This window comes from Emydura macquarii, unplaced genomic scaffold (genome assembly GCF_026122565.2).
Source record: "Emydura macquarii macquarii isolate MOO-44397 ecotype Brisbane River unplaced genomic scaffold, CSIRO-AGI_Emac_v2 contig_2372, whole genome shotgun sequence".
Classification (NCBI taxonomy): domain Eukaryota; kingdom Metazoa; phylum Chordata; order Testudines; family Chelidae; genus Emydura; species Emydura macquarii.
In genome coordinates, this window is record NW_027132509.1 from 3,677,297 (window position 1) to 3,701,050 (window position 23,754).

The 23,754-nt window shown below is 36.0% G+C and overlaps 1 protein-coding gene across 5 annotated transcripts in view; it reads right to left on the reverse strand.

Annotated features, from left to right (window-relative positions):
* ATE1 (arginyltransferase 1) overlaps positions 1-23,754 on the reverse strand; it is a 147,487-nt gene that overhangs the window by 10,369 nt on the left and 113,364 nt on the right. For 4 of the 5 annotated variants that reach the window (XM_067561344.1, XM_067561343.1, XM_067561342.1 and 1 more), the window contains exon 11: positions 13,116-13,236. The exons of the other annotated variant lie outside the window; for it this stretch is intronic. In XM_067561344.1, coding sequence (XP_067417445.1) covers positions 13,116-13,236 — 121 coding nt within the window. The remainder of the gene's footprint in view (positions 1-13,115; positions 13,237-23,754) is intronic. 5 annotated transcript variants of the gene reach the window in all.

Consider the following 23,754-nt stretch of genomic DNA (forward strand, 5'->3'; position numbering starts at 1 on the left):
TAATCCAAATATTTATTTTTTTTAAATTTCTTAATTTTCTTAACTACAATCTGATATCAGCTCAGCTAGCAAATTTGCCTGGTTTCTTAAAGGGAGTTAGAGAACTTTATGCTAGATTTTTTTGGCTGCATGTTTGTGCATGTGGCAGTAGTGGGGGGACAGAGCCTTTTGGCTGTAGACTGAAAGACCAAGAGCATGTAGACATAGTTGTACAAATGCACTTTTGCAACTATAAACATGTTATAGACCTGCACCAGAACACAAAAAGCTTAACAGTTTCAAAACCTCTTTGCAGCACATTTTTAAAATCTTAATCAGCTTTTCAAATCTGGATAGTTGGGTTCAAAGAGTTTTGATGAGAACAGGCTGACAGATAGTCACAATACAATCCCTGAAGGTCATTTTTTCAATATATGGTAGAAAGGAGCAGAAACAAGAGGAGGAGTGTGGGAAGATGTGTTACAAAAGCATGCCCAGTTACAAAGAGCAACAAATTGAATTAGATTATTTGTGAAGCTCTATGAAAGGATTTGATTTATGGGGAACGCTGAAAATAGTCTCAAAATAGGCCCAAGAAAACTAGACATCTTTGCTGCTGCCCACATTACAAACCATAAAACAGTTATCTCCTGAGAACCAGCTAAGAGGATAAATGTCTATATCAAGGCAGAACTGACAGGTGCTGGCAGTACCTGAAGAAGCTATCACTGAAAGGTACACCTTCTGTCTCTAGCCAGTATTACCATTTCCTTTTCTATCATTTAATGGACACCAATTCACAAGTTATGCAAGAAAGAAAAAAAGACCAAGCTAAGAGCTCATCTTTTAAGTACATAAAATTCATAGTGACAGGAAAATAAAAAAATGCAGGAATAGCCAAAAAAAATTAAAGCGTCAGTTTTACTGCAGTTTATTACTTTTTAAAACAGAAAAGAAATTGGACAACTGCCAATTTTTTTTAAAGTCACTAATTAGGAAATTATGCCTCATATTTTTCTGGATTGGATACATTTAGAGAGTCACCATAAAATCTCATTCGGTTATGTTATTTCTAATGAAGAAACATGATTCTCCCACTAAACTGTGATATGAGGCTGTCTCTGATAAAACCCCTATATCATGCAAAATATTCAGCCATCAAGACCAATTTTTCCAGTAAGATTGCTTATATTTCTTTAACTGCCATTGTCTGGCATGAGACACATGTTTAAGGTACAAAGAGAACATCGTACACACAGGTCCATTGATGATTTCATTGCACGAACTAATATATAAATAATAGGATACACAGATGCTCTCCAAAAGGTAAAAATTGCATTTCTGAGTATAAGCAAATTCACAGATTCATAGATTACAAGGCCAGAAGGGACCATTGTGATAATCTAGTCTAACCACCTGTATAACATAGGCCATAAAAATCCCAAATAATTCCTACAGCATATATCTTAGAAAAATATCCAATTTTGATTTAAAAATTGGAAGTGATGGAAGAAGATATAAACCAGTTTCTACTTTGCTTTGAAACTCATTAGCCATAAATGCTAATTTCATATTTAACTCCAAGGATTTCCAATGAGTTAAACCTGCAAAGAAGCACAATGTACATGTCAGGATTAGAGTTGCCTTATACCATAAAACCTTACAACATAAAAAATGATGCCTAAAACGAAAATAAAAAGGAGTGGCCACTTAAAGAAGCTCATATATTCAAAATTTCAATTCAGCTACAAAGTCACTTTATAAATGGTTATAAGTGCTTCAGACCATGTGAGTTTTCAGAGCTCAGAGCAAAATGAAACTAATTGTACACCAGCACCTTTTTAAATTTTACAGCTGAGATCTGCAATGATAAACTAAATTAAAGACATATAGATCAATGTTAACGGAGATTGCTAGCTATATAGTTTAAAGTATGACATATCTGACCTTGACTTTTATTTTAATTTGCTTTTTATTAGTTGTAAAGCATATTTTCTTTTGTCTCAACTGCAGGACATAGGAAGCCTTTTGAAAAAATAGAACAGTATGAGCTATTAGAAAGATACAGTACACAATTCAGATAAATATTAATATTCTTGTGTGCCGCCTATGTAAAATAAGTTAGTTTTTTCTCAAATTGTCTCTCATAATAAACTCATTCATCAAGAAAAATTAATGTCCAATATCCCTCCTGATATAAAACTACTACTTCAGACCTAAGAGAACAGCTAAAAGCTAAGAGCACAGCTAAAAGAAAGCATTAGCTAACATAAACACCTCACCAGGGAAAAAAGTTTTTAATTAAAACCAGCAAGAACAAGTCACAAAGGAAGTACAGTAAAACATTTAGGATGACCTGACTCAGCCAAGTCTTTGCAGTTCACTTACTCTAGCAGAAAAGAAATCTCTGAAATCACTATTAAAAAGGCAAACTTTCTGTTCTAAGAGGAAAAATGCATTTTATCTAAACATCATCAGTGGCTGTTTAACAAATTAAGAAAAAGAATTACTGTACTGTAAGCACAACTTATTAAACCTTAAAATGATGGGTAGAGAGAGGAAAACACAATAAGGTTAAATATTATACACACCTTACAATCAAAAATTGTCAGGCTTTGAATCATATCACTGCTTTCTGATTTAGAATTAAAGCTTTAGTAACCACCAGACTAAACATTTGACAAAGTCAAAATTTGATAACCCAGACTTGCCTTAATAGAAACTTTAAAGCAATTGTATTCTGACTCTTAGTATTTTACTACTATACATGGATGGGAATCTATGGAAGATATTTCCTGTATAACAACAAATTAAGTTCAGAAAGGACCTTTCAGCTTTCAAATGTTATTTGCAGCAATCGGCAAAAGACTGTTACGTACCAGTAAATGGAGTTCTTGGAATATACTGCTTATACAGTTCTCTGCTAAAAGGAGTTGTATGCCACAGCCCACAAAATTCTAGAAACATTCTAAAGCTATTTAACCATTAAGGTGAACACAAAACAGTGTAAGAATATGAAGCTGAAACTATATTTATAACTGTCACTATAATCATACTTCTCATTTAGTCTAGCTATAATGCTCTGAAGAGTGGGGAAGAAGAAATGGCAAGTGAACAGGTGTAGAAATATTTAAATGACACTGGTTACTGAAAATAACCTTCCCTTCTCCCCCATGAAATTGCCTCTGAAGGGCACCACTGAAGGAGATTAGCAATACCCAAAGGATTTGCTGATTAAATAAAGACCGAAGCACTGCCAGATGAATTGAGCATCTGATTTAGTTCCAAAGACAAGTGACTAAGGCTAAGTAAAAGTTTGACGAGCTCTAAGTGGTAGTTTCACAGTCCAATCTCTCTACTGGTGGAAACCTTATCAGCTAATAGTAGGTCGGGATGCAGACCTCTCCAACTTTTCCCCACAGGCCATGGACAAAACGGGATAATTTACAAAACTCTTCAGTACTTTCAAAGTCATAACTATGGGCAAGATTCTGCTCTGGTGTCCTGAACCACATTTGAGAAATGAGGGTTTGAGTTATGAATGGAGTCCCCAAAATATTTGGAGTGCTTTTTCTTGGACTGCACTAATTGAAATGGCTACACTCATACTAAATGCACTACAATCTCCTGGAGACCACTGCTTTCAATAAAATAAAAAAGAAATTGCACCTAGAGTTGGAGCATTTTGAAGCCTTTTCTTTGGATTCTCTCAGTATAGATGAAGACACTCTTGGGGGAAGGAGGCAGTGGCACAGAGAAATTTATACTATTATTGAGTGGGTACGAGAGCCAAAGATCTTTTTTTCTTCAGAGACTGGAGGGCTGACAATTCTAGACGCTTAGATACAACAGGCTGAGTGGCAAAAGCCTCCTTCAACTTGCTTATTGCTGCAAAACAAAACACCCAGGTGATGAGCACCCTTTCCCAGAGAGTTTTAGCAACTGACATGCTGATTTGAGGGCCAGGGTACCTCTTCTCACATGAAGCACATTTCTTTGAATTTGAATTCTTCTCCAGAATTACCACCTTGACTGGATCCTATACCAAGATGAAATGTAACTTAAAATTAATTGTATGCAAGTATATTTCAACACACACCAACAAAGGTGGTTTGGCCAAATAAACTAACATGAGGGAGAGAGTAAGAGATAAAGTTGAAAACTGCAAAGATGAAGGCAGATGTTGCTGTGAAAGAGGCAAGTTTGACTTGATTGGCAGTAGCAAAATGGCTACATAAATCACATTAGATCAATCAATTACTGGAAAAAATAAGTAAAAACATGGAATCAATTATGGTCTAAAAAAGTCCACAGGAAGAGAGTGGAGGATGTCATGGCAGCAGAGTAAACATGTTCTGAAGCTGTGAAGGCCTTATAAAAAGGTCGTCTCTTGGAGTTAGTTGCAGTAGCTGGTGGCGCATGGAGTGGACCCAGCATTCCCCTAGTGGCTTCTTCTTGATTTGGCAAGAGGAGGAGGAAGGCCCGACACATATCCCTGAAGCCATTTACAGCTACTGCTGTATATCTGGGCTCAATTATACTTTTAACTTTTATCATGTTTGGTAACTAATTCCATACGCTGGTTATCTTCTTCATGAAACAATTCAGCCTGCATTGTCCACTTATCCTGTCACCTATTTTTAGAATTTTCTCCCTTTTTTCTGAACAATTTACATGTGCGAAAAAAGATTTCATGAATTTTAATAATCCTTTTCCTGATTTCTTGATATTGACTAGTGAGGTAAAGTTTTAGTCACACAATGAATTTACACATGTAGTAGATTTGCCTCAATACCAATAATTAGTGCATGGAAATTATATTTTATCATAGCATTGGAGAAGCAACTATAAACAGGACTCATACCACGTTAAGTAGATTTTGACCTGTTGTTCCCCAAAATTATTCTTCCTTTCCTTTTTCCTTTTGCAAAAATATTTTGCCAGAAATTTTTATTTTTTAAGCAAAGTTGAACGGAACCTATACCACTTAAAAAATGTCAAGTATTGCACTTTTGGAAAAGTAATGATTTTTGCTATCACATTTCACAAAGTTGGCTTTATCTAGGAACTCCAAACTTATTACTTTCACTAGGCTTCTTCAAGTACTCTTCCACTGGTTGCTAAAATATGCTTTATAAATAACTGAAAATATTTAAATAAGTAAAACTGGCTGCCACACAATCTCTCTGAAGATAACTTAGAGGAGGATGCCTGACCAATCTGATTGCCTTCTTTGAAGAGGTGACGGGCTTTGTGTATGTGGGGAAAGCGGTGGACGTGATATACCTTGACTTTAGCAAAGCTTTTGATACACTCTCCCACAGTATTCTTATCAGCAAGTTAAAGTAGTATGGGTTGGATGAATGGACTATAAAATGGATAGAGAGCTGGCTAGATCATTGGGCTCAACGGGTAGTAATCAATGGCTCCATGTCTAGCTGGTCAAGTGGAGTGCCCCAGGGGTCGGTCCTGGGGCCGGTTTTGTTCAACATCTTCATTAATGATCTGGAGGATGGGGTAGATTACACCCTCAGCAAGTTTGCAGATGACACTAAGCTAGGGGGAGTGGTAGATACCCTGGAAGGTAGGGATAAAATACAGAGGGACCTAGGCAAATCGGAGGATTGGGCCAAAAGAAATCTGATGAGGTTCAACAAGGACAAGTGCAAAATCCTCCACTTAGGACAGAAGCATCCCATGCACAGCTACAGACTGGGGACTGACGAGCTAGGCAGCTGTTCTGCAGAAAAGGACCTGGGGGTTACTGTGGATAAGAAGCTGGATATGAGTCAGCAGTGTGCCCTGGTTGCCAAGAAGGCTAATAGCATATTGGGCTGTATTAGTAGGAGCATTGCCAGCAGATCGAGGGAAGTGATTATTCCCCTTTAGTCGGCATTGGTGAGGCCGCATTTGGAGTATTATGTCCAAGTTTTGGGCCCCCCACTACAAAAAGGATGTGGACAAGTTGGAGAGCCAGCGGAGGGCAACAAAAATGATTAGGGGGCTGAAGCACAAGACCTATGAGGAGAGGCTGAGGGAACTAGGTTTGTTTAGTCTGCAGAAGAGAAGAATGAGGGGGGATTTGATAGCAGCCTTTAACTACCTGAAAGGGGGTTCCAGGGAGGATGGAGCTAGGCTGTTCTCAATGGTAGCAGATGACAGAACAAGGAACAATGGTCTCAAGTTGCAGTAAGGGAGGTCTAGATTAGATATTAGGAAAAACTTTTTCACTAGGAGGGTGGTGAAGCACTGGAATGGGTTACGTAGGGAGGTGGTGGAATCTCCATCTTTAGAGGATTTTAAGCTGCAGCTTGACAAAGCCCTGGCTGGGATGATTTAGCTGAGTTTAGTACTGCTTTGAGCAGTGGGTTGGACTAGATCTCCTGAGGTCCCTTCCAACTCTAACATTCTATGATTCCCAATTACTTTATACATTCCACAGGAATACAAAGAGCCTTGGTTGGAATCCTATAGAGTTCTATGCATTGCCTACATTCACTAAAAGGCAGCCATATTTAGAAGACCAGTAAAATGAGCATACAAATTTTGAAACACTAGTAGCAGAAGGAATATGGGAAAAAGAAACAAACAAGCATTAAAAATGGATTCATAGCATGAATGGTCTACAGCCCTTCAAAATGGCTTAGAAAAAAGGATATTTATGTAGTCATATTTTGAACCAATGCATTTCTTCTTTAAAATTCACTTTTTGGAAGCTTTTGTTGTGGAACTGATGACTCTCAATAATTCCAAATGACTATCTAATATTTATAGTGTATCTTTTGAGTTAAATGACCCTAAAATAGTTAGCAAATTAAGGTGCCCATTCTGGGAGATGTTCAGAACATCACACGATCTTGTCCTTATATTCATGCTTAAGGATCACATCATCCACAACTAAAATAGCTTTTGGGTGATATGTGGCAACTGTTTAACAGATTACATGAACACTACAAAATACCTTAGCACAAGTAGTACAAAATGCGTACGAAACATCAAAAGAATAAATATTGAAAAGTATATTTGAAATTCCAAGGGTTAGAGTTCCAAGAAGAGATTATTGCAAGCACACAAATACCTTGTTTATTTAGTCCTGAAAAAACTGCAAGGAAAGGTCAAGGTGAACAAAGTACAGGTATATTTCTTAGGGTATAAACCTGTATGAAAATCAAATTGATGACTGGACTCATTCCTAATCTTTCCAATTTTTATGGGAAAGTTCCAAGACAAATTATCTGCAGAAATATAAAAATGAACCCAGCTGGCCCCTGTGCAACTACTACATGCAACTGTCTTGATAAAACAAATATGTAGTGTTATTTTGATGAACATCTTGAAAGCATTTCCAACTTTTCAATATGCGAACATCTTGCTTAAAAGTGCGTAATATTTGTACATATTAACATAAAAAAGCTGCACAAATTAAACTTTTATAAGGGATAATTTTTGTGACCTTCCTACAAATTGCATGTCTAATTTTGTCTACAATCACTGGTATTTGAAAGAGTAGCTCAATAAAATTAACTAAAACTGATTATCTTTCTTGCCTTAAAGAAACACTGGAATATTTAAGAAGAACATTTGAGAAGATGATCTGATCCTTCTTCTAAAACGTAACTAGTGTGATGGAAAACCCAAGAGTTATCATTTCAATTTCATCTAGATAATTAGCCTTTTTTTAAATTCGTCACATACTAAGAATAGAATAGACAAATTTGCTTGGCTACAGCTCATTAGCATTATCTACAGTGTTTAAATACCTTTTGTGATCACAGATCAGGCTAGATTTAGAAATACTCACTTCAAATTGGTTTCAAGTGTTTATAAACTTAATTAGAAACAGACATGCGCTACTAAGATGCAAAATTCTAAAATAGTTGCTAGGAGTAATTGATACATGTCTTCCCTTCCTGGTTATAAAACTGGAGCCTACCACATTTGGTTATGTTTAGAGAAAGTAAGTTTAGCCCTTTCATAGTTTTTAGTAAGAAAAACAAAAATACTAGATTATAATAATCCCCGTCCCCACTCCCAGCCTCTGAAGTATCCAAAGGAATCAGAAGTCATTTTATTTTTAAAACACATAGTAAATACCAGATATATTACAATGGAGCAGTAGTGTCCCCATAAAAACACTGTCAACAAAGGCAACGCAAGTAATTTAGTCAATTACCTAAATTACAGTAAATATATACATATATTATACACAAACAAAATTAAAAGAACATTTTAAGGTTGCACAGTTAAGCAGTCAAAAGTTAGGAAATACCAGAATTCAGGATGCCTGTGAAACCTTCATTCAGTCCCTTTGTAATATACATTATGATATAGTTTTTAATTATGAGATCATACACACTTTTTTGCATAGGACCCCTGCCTGCCTCAATCAGTTCACAGCATAGTGCTCACTCAATATTTTGTTACATCCTCATTGTTCTATAAATCTATTTGAGGTACTAACGTGTATATATGTACTTTTTAATGCATCTGTCCTTATTTTTGTCTTTTCTATAATACCTAACACAATGTCTGTATTAAAGCTCCAGAGGACAGTTTTAGTGAAGAGGAAATTGACTAGTTTTAATGGCAGTAGATGACAAAGCACATCTTTAAAGGCATTCTGTACTGCTACAGAGAGTTAGCTTTAATATACAGTCAACATTTGGTCTGCAATAGGCAGCCCGGTTAAGGCAGAGTATTTCTAGGGTTCACCACAGAGATGACTCAGTTCAGCAGAATCTCACTCTGTAAATCTCCCTTTATAAAAAGAACTATCATTTGTTTCACTGTTTTATTAGCTTCCTGTCTATTTACTTGTAATTAGCCAAATCCAGTTTATGTGAAGATACTTGGTGTTGCCTAAACAATTTCTACAATCAGAATCCTAATATACCCCCTCACAGAAGTATGAGGAATTGAAGATGCTGAAGATGCTAAACCTACCCCAATTCCTGGAAATTGGTACTCCTTATGCAAAGACAGAGAACAAGAAATTTTATTTGTGCACAGTCCAACTCATATCACTGAAATCACTTCCATTTCTAAAAAGAAAGAATTCTTTAGCAAAGCACAGCTTGTATCCAACTACTAAAATCTGAGATTTAATTAATGATTATAAAAATATTGTAACAATTTTTAATGAACCTTGTTATTTTAACTGTTCTACATCATACATTAGAATCTATGTCTAGAGGTTGTGAACATGCTCATATACTACAAAATCAGTTTTGAGGGTTTGCTGGCACAAGATCTGACTATTTCTGTAAGACTGGAAGCATTTTTTTTTTTGGTTAAATAAAATGCATTGAACCCCATGATGTTGGCCAACATCATTAATGAGTCCAATCTGATCCAGCTATCAGGCACCAGCTGATTTCTACTCTGAAAACTAGAGTAAATCACAGCTCCAAATAATTAGAGGCTTTAGGCTCAACAAAATGCTTGACTAGCACCTTTTATACATATATAATCTATTTTAGACTCCTATAGTTTCATCACTTTGTTGCATAATAACTGAAGGAGATTATCCCATCTGACCTCCTCTCTTTCTTCAATCTGCTGTTGTAAAATAGTAGATGCTGGAGCAGCAGACCATGAGGAAGGAGAAAGAATGGCACAGTTTAAAGTCATTACAAAAACAGAGTGCTGAATGCTCCAAATATCAAAACAAACAAAAAATGTGAAATCCTCTGAAATCAGAAATGCAAATACTATCACACTATTTCCGTTCCTTAAGTATTCTTTACCATTTGATCAAAACCAAATGCAAATATCGCAAAGTCACAGAAGTATTTTTTTTTCTAGCTGATTTAAAGAAAGATACTTCTCAAGTACATGACAGACAAAGGAACCTTCAGAAATCTTAATAGTATTGTAGAAGTGGGGAAGGAAAAAGCCTAAAAAAGTTCTACATTGCTCAGGAGATTTTCAACAAATACAATAAATACAGTGACCCCCCTGTTACTCTTCAACTGCTAAATTCAACTGGAATTGTTTGTGATTTTTACAATTTGTCAAAAGGTGTTGGCTCTTTTCCTATCTTGATCAATGTCTGCAAAATGTGCTCACCTTGCAAAATATATGTTAAGGAAGACAGGGAGAAGAGAATTTCCAGTGGCTTTTTATTGCCAATGGTGACGTTGAAAATCTTGTGAAGCTTCTCTTAGCTATTTATTGAGACTAGTTACTAATTTGATAGTTGGGAGACCTGCAGCTGATAAATTGGGAACTCTTGATGGAATAACTACAAGTAGCATTACAGTATTATGGAAAGTCCACTCATGTGAAATAGAACACAGCATTGTCTAATCTGTCCTTTTGATTAAACGTATGTCAATTAAATGCACTCACATTACTGACTGTATGGGCATGTGCTGCAAGAAACTGGTCCTGCAGTAGAGAGCAGCTTCCTTAGAGCCAGCAGCTACTTAAACCTCAAATGACTGTAGCTCACAGCAGGCCTCATATTTCAGCATGTAACTATGTTTTCATTTCCTTAAACCACAGGACGTAAGTCTGATTTCAAACAGTGTCTGGACTGAGATATTCAGTACTGATAAAGATACAACATTTTACATCTTAAAATTTCCAAATGTTTCTTAAGATAAGGATTCCAAAGTCTATACGTGCTGATGCTCCCCGAGTAGGGTGACCAGATAGCAAGTATGAAAAATCAGGACGAGGGGTGGGGAGTAATAGGCGCCTATATAAGAAAAAGCCTGAATATTGGGACTGTCCTTATAAAATCGGGACTTCTGGTCATCTTATCCTTTATCCCAAAGTTTATTAATTGCCACACAATCGCCAACCTACTTTGGCCAGGTTATTTAACAAGCACAACGTTTTCCTTTCCTGGGGCAAGGAACAAAGCCAGCCTCCAGACCAATTTATTACCTTAGCCCACTCATGTCTTATGCTCATTTTTCCATGTTTTCCCTTGGGAGTGCAATGACTTCTTAGTCCTGCTTTGTCAAGCCACCACCCTCCCTATTTAAATGCCTCCTCAAAACTACTTTTTCCATGATGCCCAGAAGCACTTAAAAAAAAAAAAAATTCCAAATAAGTTCCCTCCTCTTGTTCCCCACTACACCTTGTTATTGTTGTAGTTTTATTATAAAAACTTTGGAGAAGGAACTGTCTTTGGTGGTATGTTTTGTAAAATACCCAACATAATGTCTGCATTAAATATTTAAAAGGTAACATTTCTGAATAGGCACTTATATAGTCCTCATTACTTTGGTATCTGAGCACCTCACAATCTTTAATGTGTTTATCAACACTCTTGCAAGATAGGGAAGTGCTATTATCCCCATTTTACAGATAGGAAACTGAGTCTAAGAGAGACTAAATTATTTGCCGAAGGTCATACACATCAAGTCTGGAGAATGGAGGTCTTTCAGACACCAGGTCATTTAGAACTTCACGAGGTAAAGTCAATACCATGAAATCCACCCAAAAGCTTAGTGGCAGTCAGTGCAGATTACTGAGCAGTGGTGTAATATTTTTCCAATAAGAAACCCTGTTTAATAAATGCACTGCTGCATTCTGCATTAAATTTCAATTTCAACATGGTTATATTAAGAATATTACAGTAATCTAACTGCATGATGACAAAGTATATTACACCCCTACCTTACTGGAATGATGTGAGGCTTAATAAATGTTTGCAATCCCATGATATCCTAATTTAATAGTCCTAAATACACTGTAAATTCACGTATTGCACTAATGCAGCACTTTTTAAACAAGTATCTTATACCACTGTTTTATTCCCTGCAATAGTTTACTTGTAGGGAGTGAAACAGTGACATGGTACCACTTAGTACTGCTACTATTGCATATGATATCCCTTAATTAGACAGGAACTAATGTAACAGGAAGATATAACCCCTTCAGTCAACCAGACAGCTTAAGAAAAGGACAATACATCGTCCCATCTTCCACTCACTGTACATACACTGCCGCTGCAACACTAATTCTACATCCAAATATCAACTACACACTAAAAAACCTTAACACTAAAATACATGGAAATACTCCTATTATTTTAAATAAGAATTAAAGAAAAAAGGGCACATAATAGTTAGTTCCATTACTGTTCATGCTTACAGAAAGACAAGAATTATCATTAGGGAACCACAGTTTCAAACATCAGGATCTGTATTCCAGCCATGTGGACTCTAATGGTTTTACTTCTTTGAACATCTGTGACCTCAAAAAGTGGGGCTAAGAAGAGACAGTTTTGTGGCGAAAAAAGAAGGGTATTGAGCACCTCATTTTAAACTATTTTTTTAAATAAGGTCTCACAAAGACGTGCAGTGCTGGCTTCCTGTCCAAGTGCCACCTCAGGTAAGCACTATGCCCGTGCTATCATACTCCCACAGAACCTTTCTGGAGCATGTAGTTGGCCTACGGAAGAGATGGGAGCAGGTACATTTAAAAAAACAAATCTATGATGTTGTTTTTCACCTTTATTATTTTATATTCTAAATTGTAATGGTTTTGATCAGAACAGCATATGCTGACAAATCACTGGGTGGAAGCAGCAATCCAGGCACTAAAAGGTAAAACCAGGTAAAAAGTCAAGATTTGTCATATGCACAATGCTCTTCTTACCTTCCCTATTTGAGGTATTTATCACATAATCGCCTACAGGTATTGAATCTTTTTGTTAATAAAAGCATTTGGAGGTCCCTTTTAACTTAATTTTAGTACTCTTTTCAACTTAAGATATTTATCCTTACTGACTTTTCTTTTTTCAAATGCTTGCATCAGACTTGAGTCTAAAGAAGGAAAAGACTGGTCATTTAGCTCATCACCCAAATGGACGGAATAAATAATGTATAAATTTATATAAAGCCACTAGGAAACATTCACTTTAGATTACAAATATTATATAGAATTTATGGTACACTGAAACCTTTTCATCATTTGCATACTGTTAATAGACACAAATCTGTTAGCCGAAGACATGCTCTCTATTTGCTATGATTACTGGAAATACTTTTTTTTGTGTGTGGTGTTTTTAAAAAATAGATATAAAGATTTATGGAAAATCTTAGCAGCTGATGATGACAGTGATAGATTATAAAAATAAATTCGACAATTTGCAGGCCTACCTTCTGTTATAAACCTACCTGCTTTTAAGTCCTGGTTGAAGCGACAATATTTAGAGTGCTCAAGTGTAGGTAGACACTGCTCAATGGGTACCCAGACATATGTCTCTGGACACAATAAGTCAGATGGCCTATACTGACCCTAAGAAGAAGAATGAAAAAAGAATAGACATATCAGTTACTTAACAACATCCGGGCTACAAGACTCCAGATTTTGCTATGTGCAAGGAATGGTTTTAATCAAGTCTAAGCAAAATGAGCCAGAAACAACTTCACCATAAGAACTAAGTGACCCTTTTAGTGATTTCTGCATCATCTCAGAAACACAAGCTTGACTTGAGTATCTTTTTAAAAAAGTTTCTAAAATTAATATATTACATTTTTGTAATGTCCAAGATGAATACTCAAGTTTTGGTTTCGTTTATTTGAACTCTAAACTCAGTTATCGCCTAGTCTTGCTGAGTTGGTGCTGACAATAAAAAATTCAGCACTTCTAAAGCAGCTTGTTTGAAACACAAAAAGAACAATATGACCCACCATTAAGGCAGGACAACTATTTTTATTATGTTTGTGGTTAATCATTTTGTTCTATGCTCTTTAATGAAATATTAAAATACAAAATAAGAAATGGAACATTTTTGTTAATTCCATATACAAGTCATTCCAAGAATATCATAAGTAGCCCCATAGATAGAATTTTTGTTAAAAGGATATTCTTCCCAGACATCTGCTTACAAGGCATTTCTAGAAATGAACAACAAAAACATTCCTTATCATCTATCAGTTAAAGAAAATTAGCACCTCAGCAATAATTTGTCACTCTAATCAGTCAATTCACCCCATTCTAAACAAGCTTGATCTTTGAGCTGTTACTTACTTTGAAACCCCACCTTTGACCTGTTTTTCATTTTAGTCACTCCCCTCATTGAACCTCCATACACAGTTCAAGAAATGTAGTGGTGTGGCACTATCAAACATGACTAGTTTTCAAACAGAAAACATGTATTGTATTACAAAAACAAGGACTATGCTATGAAAAGTAATGAAGTGAAGATCAATTCTAAAGAGACAGGGTCTTAAACCCATTGCTAACAAGGATTACAACAAATCACGCTGAATGTAGCGGTCAGAAGCCTGTATCTCAAAAAGTTTCAGTAATTTCTTTAAACAGTTCATTTTGCGTAATAATAAAAGCAATCAGTTGATTAATTTTCATTTTCTACAGCCAAAATGTCAGAGACTTCTCTTGAATAAAGTTAATGCTAAAGAGCTGATAGAAGATCTGAAAAAAGGACTTCAGTTGTTATTGCAGCTACAAAGATAATGTCCTTGAAAACATCTCATTCACATGATCAAGTTCATCATTGCATCATTGTTCTGCTCTTCCACTTCAACACTCAAATCTTTATGCAATGACACATTTCATCTTGAAGAATCATAAGAAATAGATTTTTTTTTAATTTTTCTGAAAAAAGCACAAACCCTGCTACTAAACTCTTGACAATATTTAAATTATCTGTTTTTATTACTTTCAATTAATTGCTTCCTACCAATTACTTCAAGTTTAGGCATGCTGAGTCAGAAATTCATACACTGACATCTGATAATTAAAATACTAATCACCCATTTATAGTACTGATTAGTAGATTTTATATTTATTACAGTTAGAATGACAACCAACCACCTAGTAGATTCAGTATTAAGACTGATCACTGAAAAAAATAAAGAGCTAGTCAGTTTTAATGTCCATCCTATATTTCTGAAGTTTCTAGCAAGCCAAACCCTTCTAAGAGTTCACAATGTTACTCATACCATACTTCCACTTCAACTAATAGCTCATTCTGCTCACTAGCAACGCTGCTTTTTCCAATGATCAGACTCCAATTTGTAGGGTTTTTTTTAAGGCTTCAGTATAGTCAATATCTTTTGTTTGATTAAACTGATTATTTTGCATTTACAGACAACCTGGAAGTTTTCATTTAGGGTAGCCTACTATAATGTTGTGTTTGCTTAAAACACGCAATAAAATGTATACTTTAAAAACTCGCTATATGACCTTTTATTCTGATTTGAAAATCATTCCGGCTCAGTTTGTAACTAATGCTGTTTTACTAAAAGCAAATTTCTACATTAAGTTAAAACAACATTCCTCATCCCCAAGTATAAGCTTAAACCTCAAGGCTTTAGAACATTCTCTTCCATTTCCAGTCTTTGGCTTAGCTTTATTAAATAAACCACTTTGAAATGTTATGCTTTCTAAACAGAACTGGTCGAAAGAAATGTGAGTGTAATGCTTACAGAACAATTTAAGTCACCATTACCCAAATGAAACAATTTGGAAACCAGTTTGCCTTTTCAGCTAAACTGAGTAAAAAACTGTTTGTATTAAAAGTGTAATTATTTATCGATTCAAGCATATTTTTTCAGATGGTCAAGAGTGGAAAAGTATTTAAGTAACCATCTCGGAGAGCTGTTTTCCAGCCTAAATAATGGGGTGAGGCAATTTAACACTTGCTCAGTCTCTTGGATACTGTATTTTCATCTACATAAGCAAGGACAGCTTGGTCACTTCATCTGAGCTTAGTTTTTCCCTAAACACATTTGCATTGTGTTTGAAAATTTATTGAGTTTTTAAAGTTCTCTCTCAGCTAGGAAAATTCAATAAACATGCAGCCCCCTTAAAATCATAAGACTTATTTGTGTAGTTCTGTTTGTGTTTTGAGATGAAATTTTAGGTATAAAATTAATTATATTCAAGAATTAACTGGCAGATTCTAAAGCAAAGGAAAAGACAATGAGCCTCTTGAGTGGTGCACAACACAACAGCAAAGGCACAACTTTCCAAAACTTCAGAAGTCTAGGATGTTTTAAAAAATGAACAGTGATATCTAACTGGGAAGAATCACCACATTCAAGGCACGCAGTGGGGTCTGAAATTAAAATTAAGTACATCCCTGGCAAATTCTCAAATCTTTATTACACACAGAATATTTTTGCCACAAGATTTACTATTAAAATGCAGTTTAATTTAGGGCTATTTCAGCTTCTAAACGTTTTAAAATCCCACCAAAAAAACCCCCAGGAACTCATAATTTGAATGATACATACCCAAAGCCAATTCTATACATATTAAGTAGAGTGGAAATTTGAGAATTTCAAAGTTTACTTGCGTATTTAGTTTCATAACTCTCATTAAAACTCATTTTTAAATAGGAGTTGTTTAGCTAAATTCATATTGGTTTTCTATTTATATTGTACCATTAAACATTCACTGCAGCATGAAGAAAGCTATAGGCACGAGTCATACTAATGGATGTAAAATATCTACATTCCCATGTACCATGGTGGAAATTTACCACATACACTAAAACTTTTTATATAAACACTTAGAAAATCTTACTATCCTTCAGTGAATATATATTATTAGAGAGGAGGAAAACATATTGCAGTCTTTGGAATCATTCGGTTGGGCCCCTTATACATTCTCCTGGATTGTCACCTGAAAGCTTTCATCACGATTTTTTTTTAAAGAAAAAGACGGAATGACAAATACCAAAGAGAGAAGTTGTGTCTATATAGAAAAGAGTGAAATGATCCCAAGACATTTCTATGCTGTTTGACATTTATGAATTAGTTACAATATTAATTTGTTTAGATTTAGTCTTAATCTCAATATGGGTGTACAGTTTATACTAGATGCACTGATTTACCATAACTAGAAACAAGTGCCCTCTAATATCAGAAAGGTAGAAAGGTGGAATAGAGCATATGCTGTTCAGCTGGTGATTTGGTGATTCATGAGATTCTGGAGTTTAATCCTGTACTTTTTCCAAAACTTAATATTACCTGTCCTCAACCACTAGTCATTAAAATTTCATAGAGAAATTCCTTTGGGAGGAGAGAGGGAAGGATGAGGGAAGAGAAGCAAACAGTTCTCGGGCAAGTTGCTTTATGTTTCCTGTCCCCTGCTACCCCAAAATATTTAGAAACTTAGCAATAATCATGCTGGAGATGGGAAGTGTGCAGCTGAGGCAGTCAGAATAGACTGAGTTTATCACATGGACATCACCTACAATATAACGGAATGCAGAGTGAAAACTATTACCTCTTAGGTAATCTCCCCTCTGTTTTCAAGTATCTCCAAACATCATGTACAAGTTTTTTCCTCCTTTTTTTAAAATGCTGTCCTTCACTCTATCTGGCTAATTAAAATTCTGTGAGGGATCAGCCGGGGGAGAAGCTCTGTGTGTTCTCCTAAGAGTAACCTGGTAACTCTATTATATTGATTTAATTGTCAAAAACTACAAGAAAGCCACAGAATGCACATATCATTAGACTTCACAGAAGTCTACACCACTCTACAGCACTTTAGAACAATTCTGCTGTATTTTAGATATAACCCTAAGATTCATTTTTAAACTTATAGGCAATATAATGTGATTCACCATAAAAAATGTAAACAGCTAAATGAGAAGATAAGTTACTCTTCATATACTCCCCTTTCACCGCAGAAAACACGTGAGTCATTATCCAGCCAGAGTTTGATTGGCATATTTTAGCACCTTTTCCATAAACAATCACTGGCAAACACTGAGATTTCAATTTTCCTCTCTAAGGGCTTGTGTGACCGGTCCCGTGCCCAGGGTAGCCACCTGAAAATGCCAAAGTCAGGGCAGGCTGTAAAAAGGGAACAGATTCTCCCAGCACTGGTGGATGGCACTGAAGCCAGACTTCCCAACCAGCCACAAACTGCATTTCTGAATCCCCACAGAAACCAGTATACAAATACACACAGCCCCCTTTACTGCATTTCAGCTTCTGGCTCCCAAATAAGCACTAGTTCCAGTAAAGAGACCAGTAATTTAAACTCTATGCTCTTTACTAAAAAGGTGCTCTCTGATCCCTTTAGTAACTAAAAATAAAGGTTTATTGTAAAAAGAAAGAAAGAAACCATAAGAGAAATGTTAAAGGGTCAAAGCAAACAAGATACATACACATGATTGAAAGTCCATATACATCAGATTTCTAGAAGAAATGTGGAGTTGCAGGCTTGTATAGTCCCCTCCGGTATACATCCAGTACCTGGATGGGTCTCAGTCCTTTGTTATACAGATTCAGTTGCAGATGACTTGATCTAGAGATAAATAGGTGGCTGAAACTCAGGATAGCAGACAAAATGGCTTCTGTGGTTTGGTCTTATATACCTTCTCTTCCTGGCCATGTGGTCTGTGGAAACTTACAGGAACTAAAATGGAGTCCAGAGTCACATGGGCCAATCCTGGTAACTCTTCAGGTATACCTTTAGTTTCTTCCTGGGCCCCTTGTATCCGTGACTATCTTAATGGGCCATTAAGCAGGCTATTGTCCAGCCGCCATCCTATCTGGGGTGTTGCCCAGGCAGCACAATTTGAAATACAGATATCTCAAATATATCTATAACTTCCATTTCACATATATAACACATGAACATAAGTATTGTCATCTTACTCAGCACATTACATCCTTTCTAACAGTACCCGACATGGCATATATTACGTGAATTATTATGATTTTGACATGCTGAGGTCAAACAATATAACAAATGCTCTACCCCCCCCATCTACCCAGCATGACAGCTTGTCTTCACTTACCCCGGACATTCAGTGGCAGTCGACCAGAGTTACGCAAGCCACGCAAAATACTTGCGTAACTCCTGTCGACTTCTCTGCTTCTGTTCTGCGCGCCGTCTTCACTGCACTGTGCTGACGGGAACCACGTTCCCGTCGACGCAGTGCTACGCCACTTGAGAAGGTGGTCTTAATACGTCGATTTCTGGATCGACTGAGCGGGTCTTCACTGACCACTCAGTCGATCCAGAGAAGTAGATCTGACGGCGGTGAATTTGCCGCCGTCAGTGAAGACATAGCCTAAGAAAAATCTCCAAACGTACAATCCATATTGTATATACAGAAGCAGTTCTGAAAATCAGTTATAACAATATACCCAGAACATCCAAAAGAAATGGGTGTGCTGTCTAAAGAGGAAAAACACCTTTGCAGTGTTAGTCTCATTTACATAACTGCTCATAACAGCAGTTCCAGAGGGGTAGCCGTTTTAGTCTATATACAGCAAAAACAACAAGAGTCCTGTAGCACTTTAAAGACTAACAAATTTAATTTCTGCAGGCATAAGCTTTCGTGGGCTGTAACCCACTTCCTCAGATGTAAGGAATAGAAATCAGATAGCAGGTATATATATATACATATCCAAGGTTAAACAACAATGGGGAAGTAGTTGAGGCCTATTCACAACCACTGATTAGGAGGTGAGAATGAGTGAACAGTAACAATCATCTCTTGTAATGAGATAACCATTCCAAGTCCCTATTTCGACCCAGTTTGATTGTGTCAAGTTTGCAGATCAGTTCAAGCTCAGCAGTTTCTCTTTGAAGTCTTTTTTTTGAAGTTTTTTGTAGAAGAATGGCAACTTTCAAGTCATTTACAGTGTGTCCTGGGAAACTGAAGTTCTCTCCTACTGGTTTACGGATGTTTCTATTTTTTATGTCTGATTTGTGTCCATTTATTCTTTTACATAGGGACAGTCCGGTTTGGCCAATGTACATGGCAGAGGGGCATTGCTCGCACATGATGGCATATTTTACATTAGTAGATGTGCAGGTGAATGAGATCTTTATGGTGTGGCTGATATGGTTAGGACCTGTGATGGGGTCACTAGAGTCGATGTGTGGGCAGAGCTGGCAACGCGATTTGTTGCAGTGGTATGTTCCTGGGTTAGTGGTGTTTTTGTATGGTGTTCGGTTGCTGGTGAGTATTTGCTTCAGGTTGGAGGGCTGTCTGTAAGCAAGGATAGGTCTGCCTCCCACGACTTGAGCGAGTGAGGGATCATCTGCTAGGATAGGTTGTAAATCCTTAATGATGTGTTGGAGAGATTTTAGTTGGGGGCTGTAGGTGATGGCCAATGGTGTTCTGTTATTTTCTTTGTTGGGTCTGCCCTGTAGTAGGTGACTTCTGTGTATCCATCTGCTCTGTCAATTTGTTTCTTCACCTCTCCAGGTGGGTAATGTAGTTTTAAGAATGTTTTATGGAGATCCTGTAGGTGTTTGTCTCTGTCTGAGGGATCGGAGCAAATCCGGTTGTATCTTAAGGCTTGGCTGTAGACAATGGATCGTGTAATGTGTACAGGGTGGAAGCTGGAGGCATGAAGATCTGTATTGTGGTCAGTTGGTTTACAGTATAGGGTGGTATTAATGTGACCATCCTTTATTTGTATTGTAGTGTCCAGGAAGTGGATTTCGTGTGTAGACTGGTCCAGGCTGAGGTTGATGGTGGGGTGGAAATTACTGAAATCCCGGTGGAATTCTTCAAAGGATTCTTTCCTGTGGGTCCAGATGATGAAAATGTCATCAATGTAGTGTAGGTAAAGGAGAGGTGCTTGGGGACGAGTGTTGAGGAAGCTTTCCAAAACGACATCCCAACAAGATTAATCTTTGAATTCAGATTAAAGAATAAAATTTCAGTAGTAATTCCATCTATGGCATTAATATATTTTGGCTTACTTTACACCTAATAACCTAAATTCCTTTACTCTTATGGCACTATAGTTATGGTTGTGACCATCTTGAGGATCCTTAAATACAAGGTGACTTCCATTAGAAAAACAAAATCACTGCACAGATCACCTCTAACTCTAAGCATTTGTGTTCCAGTCTCGGCCACATGCTGATGACTCTGTTCTTGTCAATCTAAAAGTGTGCCTAGTGGAAAATTATTTTGCAGGTAATAGGATGCTTCATTTTTTAAAGATAAAGTGTACATAGTGGGTTTAATAGACTTGGTAATTAGAGCATAATAAGATTCCTTTCTTGTAAATCCTAAATGCAATGTTCAAGCTATTTATCTGAAAATGTCACATTTTCTTTTCCAGGGATTTGCAAAAAACAGTTTTGTTGAGGAAACAAAATATGAGAACATTTTGAGTTGGGATTACCCTCCATAAGAAGTTTTGTTTTAATTTCTACTGTAGACAAGATGAACAGCAAAAAACCCAGCACTTCCATAACCCCTAAGTAAAATCCTACATATGCCAAGTACCAAAAATAAAATTACTGTTTTGATAAAAAAAATCACTGCACACATCTTGCCAATTGATTTGTTTAAAAAAATACTGGAAACAATTACCAAAAAATTTCTCTGAGTTTGTTATTTTCTTTCTAGAGGGTTAACTTACTGCCATGTAAACATGAAGCTATTTCTTTTACAAAAATAAGACACGCTTAATTATTTTTGTTTTCATTAGTGGGCTTTTTTTTCCTTACTAGATTTAATATAAAAAGAGAAAAAAATCTTTAATATGACATTCATTTAGGATATTATTAAGCATTCTTGGATATTAATTGGAAACTTCTGGAGACAAGCCTGGCAGACTGAGAACAAAACTTAATTTAACAATTCACACCATACCATTTTTTGTTTTACAGTTTCCAAATCAAAATCATCAGAAGTTTCTCTGAACTTTTGTCCCAGAGCAGGGGCAAAGGTTTTAAGGAGACTTTAGTCTGGAGATTACTTTTTAAATATTTTGAAAAATCTGAGGGATTTGGTGAGCATGAGATGAAAATCATCAGCATAGTTTGTTTTTACAATCTAAGTCAAATTTAAAATGTAAAATCACCAAAGAAAAATAATAGTCTCAAAAACAAAGAGGGTTAAGTACCAGTAGCACTGAACAAACAAGAAAGAAAGGTTAAACACACATTTAATTCTTTTATCAGGTAAAGTTTACATCTGTATTCTATTTTTCCCACAATAAACCCACTGATCTTTTATTAAAAGTGAATTAAGGGAGCCTTCATCTCAGTTTCCAGCCAGCTGCTTAAAGAGAAGCTCTAACACTACATAAACAAAACAACCCAAAATTATCAACAGCAATCCATTAGGGCTAGGCAGCACATCATGAGAAAGAGTAAGTCAGACTAAAGGTTTATTAAATTCAGTCTTTTCATTGAAAGACAATACCAATGGAATCTCATCAGCAAAAAACTACAGCAGACCCTTGCTCCCTGATTTCATTACATAAACAGAGAGAGACTTTATTGGTCCCCAAGAGAGCGCTTTGCAAGTAACTCTAGCTACTCTATTTTCAGAAACTGTGTTTGGTCTATCCTACACTGACTCTGTGAGGTGAGCCAGAACTAGCAGAGACAAAGAGCTAAACATCTGAATCCATTTGTACTTCTAACATTCAGAAATCACGCATATGTATTCCATGTGTGGATAGGCAGGCCTAAAGATTTAGAAATGCAAAACTCACTCCCACCATATATTGCTCAAATTTAAAAAAAAATATATCAAGTGATGTTAATATACAGAGAATGCACAATAAAGCTTCAATTCTAAGTAGAGCTGGTTGGAAATTTTCCAATAGAATAGTTTTCTGTCAGAAAATGTTGATTTGTCAACAGCTACATTTTTCAAGAAACGTACCACTTGTGATGAAAATTTATTTTGAAACTAAATTTGAGAAAAAGCATTGTGACCTTTTTGGAATGGAACATTTAGATTTTTTGTTTCAGTTTATTTTTATATCATACAGAATGCAAAGTCTAAATAAAAAGAAAAGGTTCCATTTTGTAGAAACAAAACATTTGATTAACCCAAAACCACAATTTTTTTCCTCCCAGTATTTCAGTTCACTGGAAATGTTTATTTTTTATGTTTTGTTCTGGAATAGAAGAAATTGCAAAAGCATGAAACTCTGTCTACCCCACACAGCTCTAATAGTAAAGCAGCATTTTTAGTTTTATATACATATTCATATTTATGTACATACACAAAAACATGCATATGTTAATTTTCCTCTTTGGAGTAAATTATAGAATAAAAAGAGTTAATCTGCAAATGGACAATTTGTACAGCACATAATCGGTGTAAATAATAAAAAACCTTCTTCAAGTATTTTAGCATATCTTGTTCTCTATTACACACTGTAAATGAGTACTTTTTATGTAATCTGCAAAATTTACTACTACCCACGTGCTCAAGATTTTCCAGGACATGAATATAATATTCTTGAGAGTTTTACTGCACTTTTGGTATTAAGACATACTCCTAGAGTGTAAGAGACACTTGGCTGCACCTCATTCTTTTTTATGTGCAAGGGACATTACTTGCAATAACCACCCCTCTTTTTGTGCCAAATAGTATACTCATCTCAAGAAGTTTAAATTCAAAATTCAAGGAAAAACCTCTTTTCACCCAGCAGTAGGTGCTCTGTTTGTTTACATTTTCTTAAGTGTGGTATCATTGGGGTCCAGTCTTTGCAATGAAAGTTTTAGCAGCCACTGATGATAACGTAAAGAGTGATGTAGCTCTTGTACACAAAGTATATTCAATAAGAATATTCTCACTTTTTTTTATTTCCTCCGGATCGAAAACATACATCCTTTAATGCTGCACTTCAAACATACATAGAATAATGGTGCAGCAATTATTTCTATGAGACCTAGTAAAGGTAGTGTAGACACTGCTAATGCTTTATAAGCACTTTACACATAATTTATACCAATTATACTAATTTATGTTTATTCGTTAGTCAAGCTAATTTTCTGCGATTTGCTACACTATTTTATTTAAATATGTCTGCAGTTTCCACAATCTTTAGC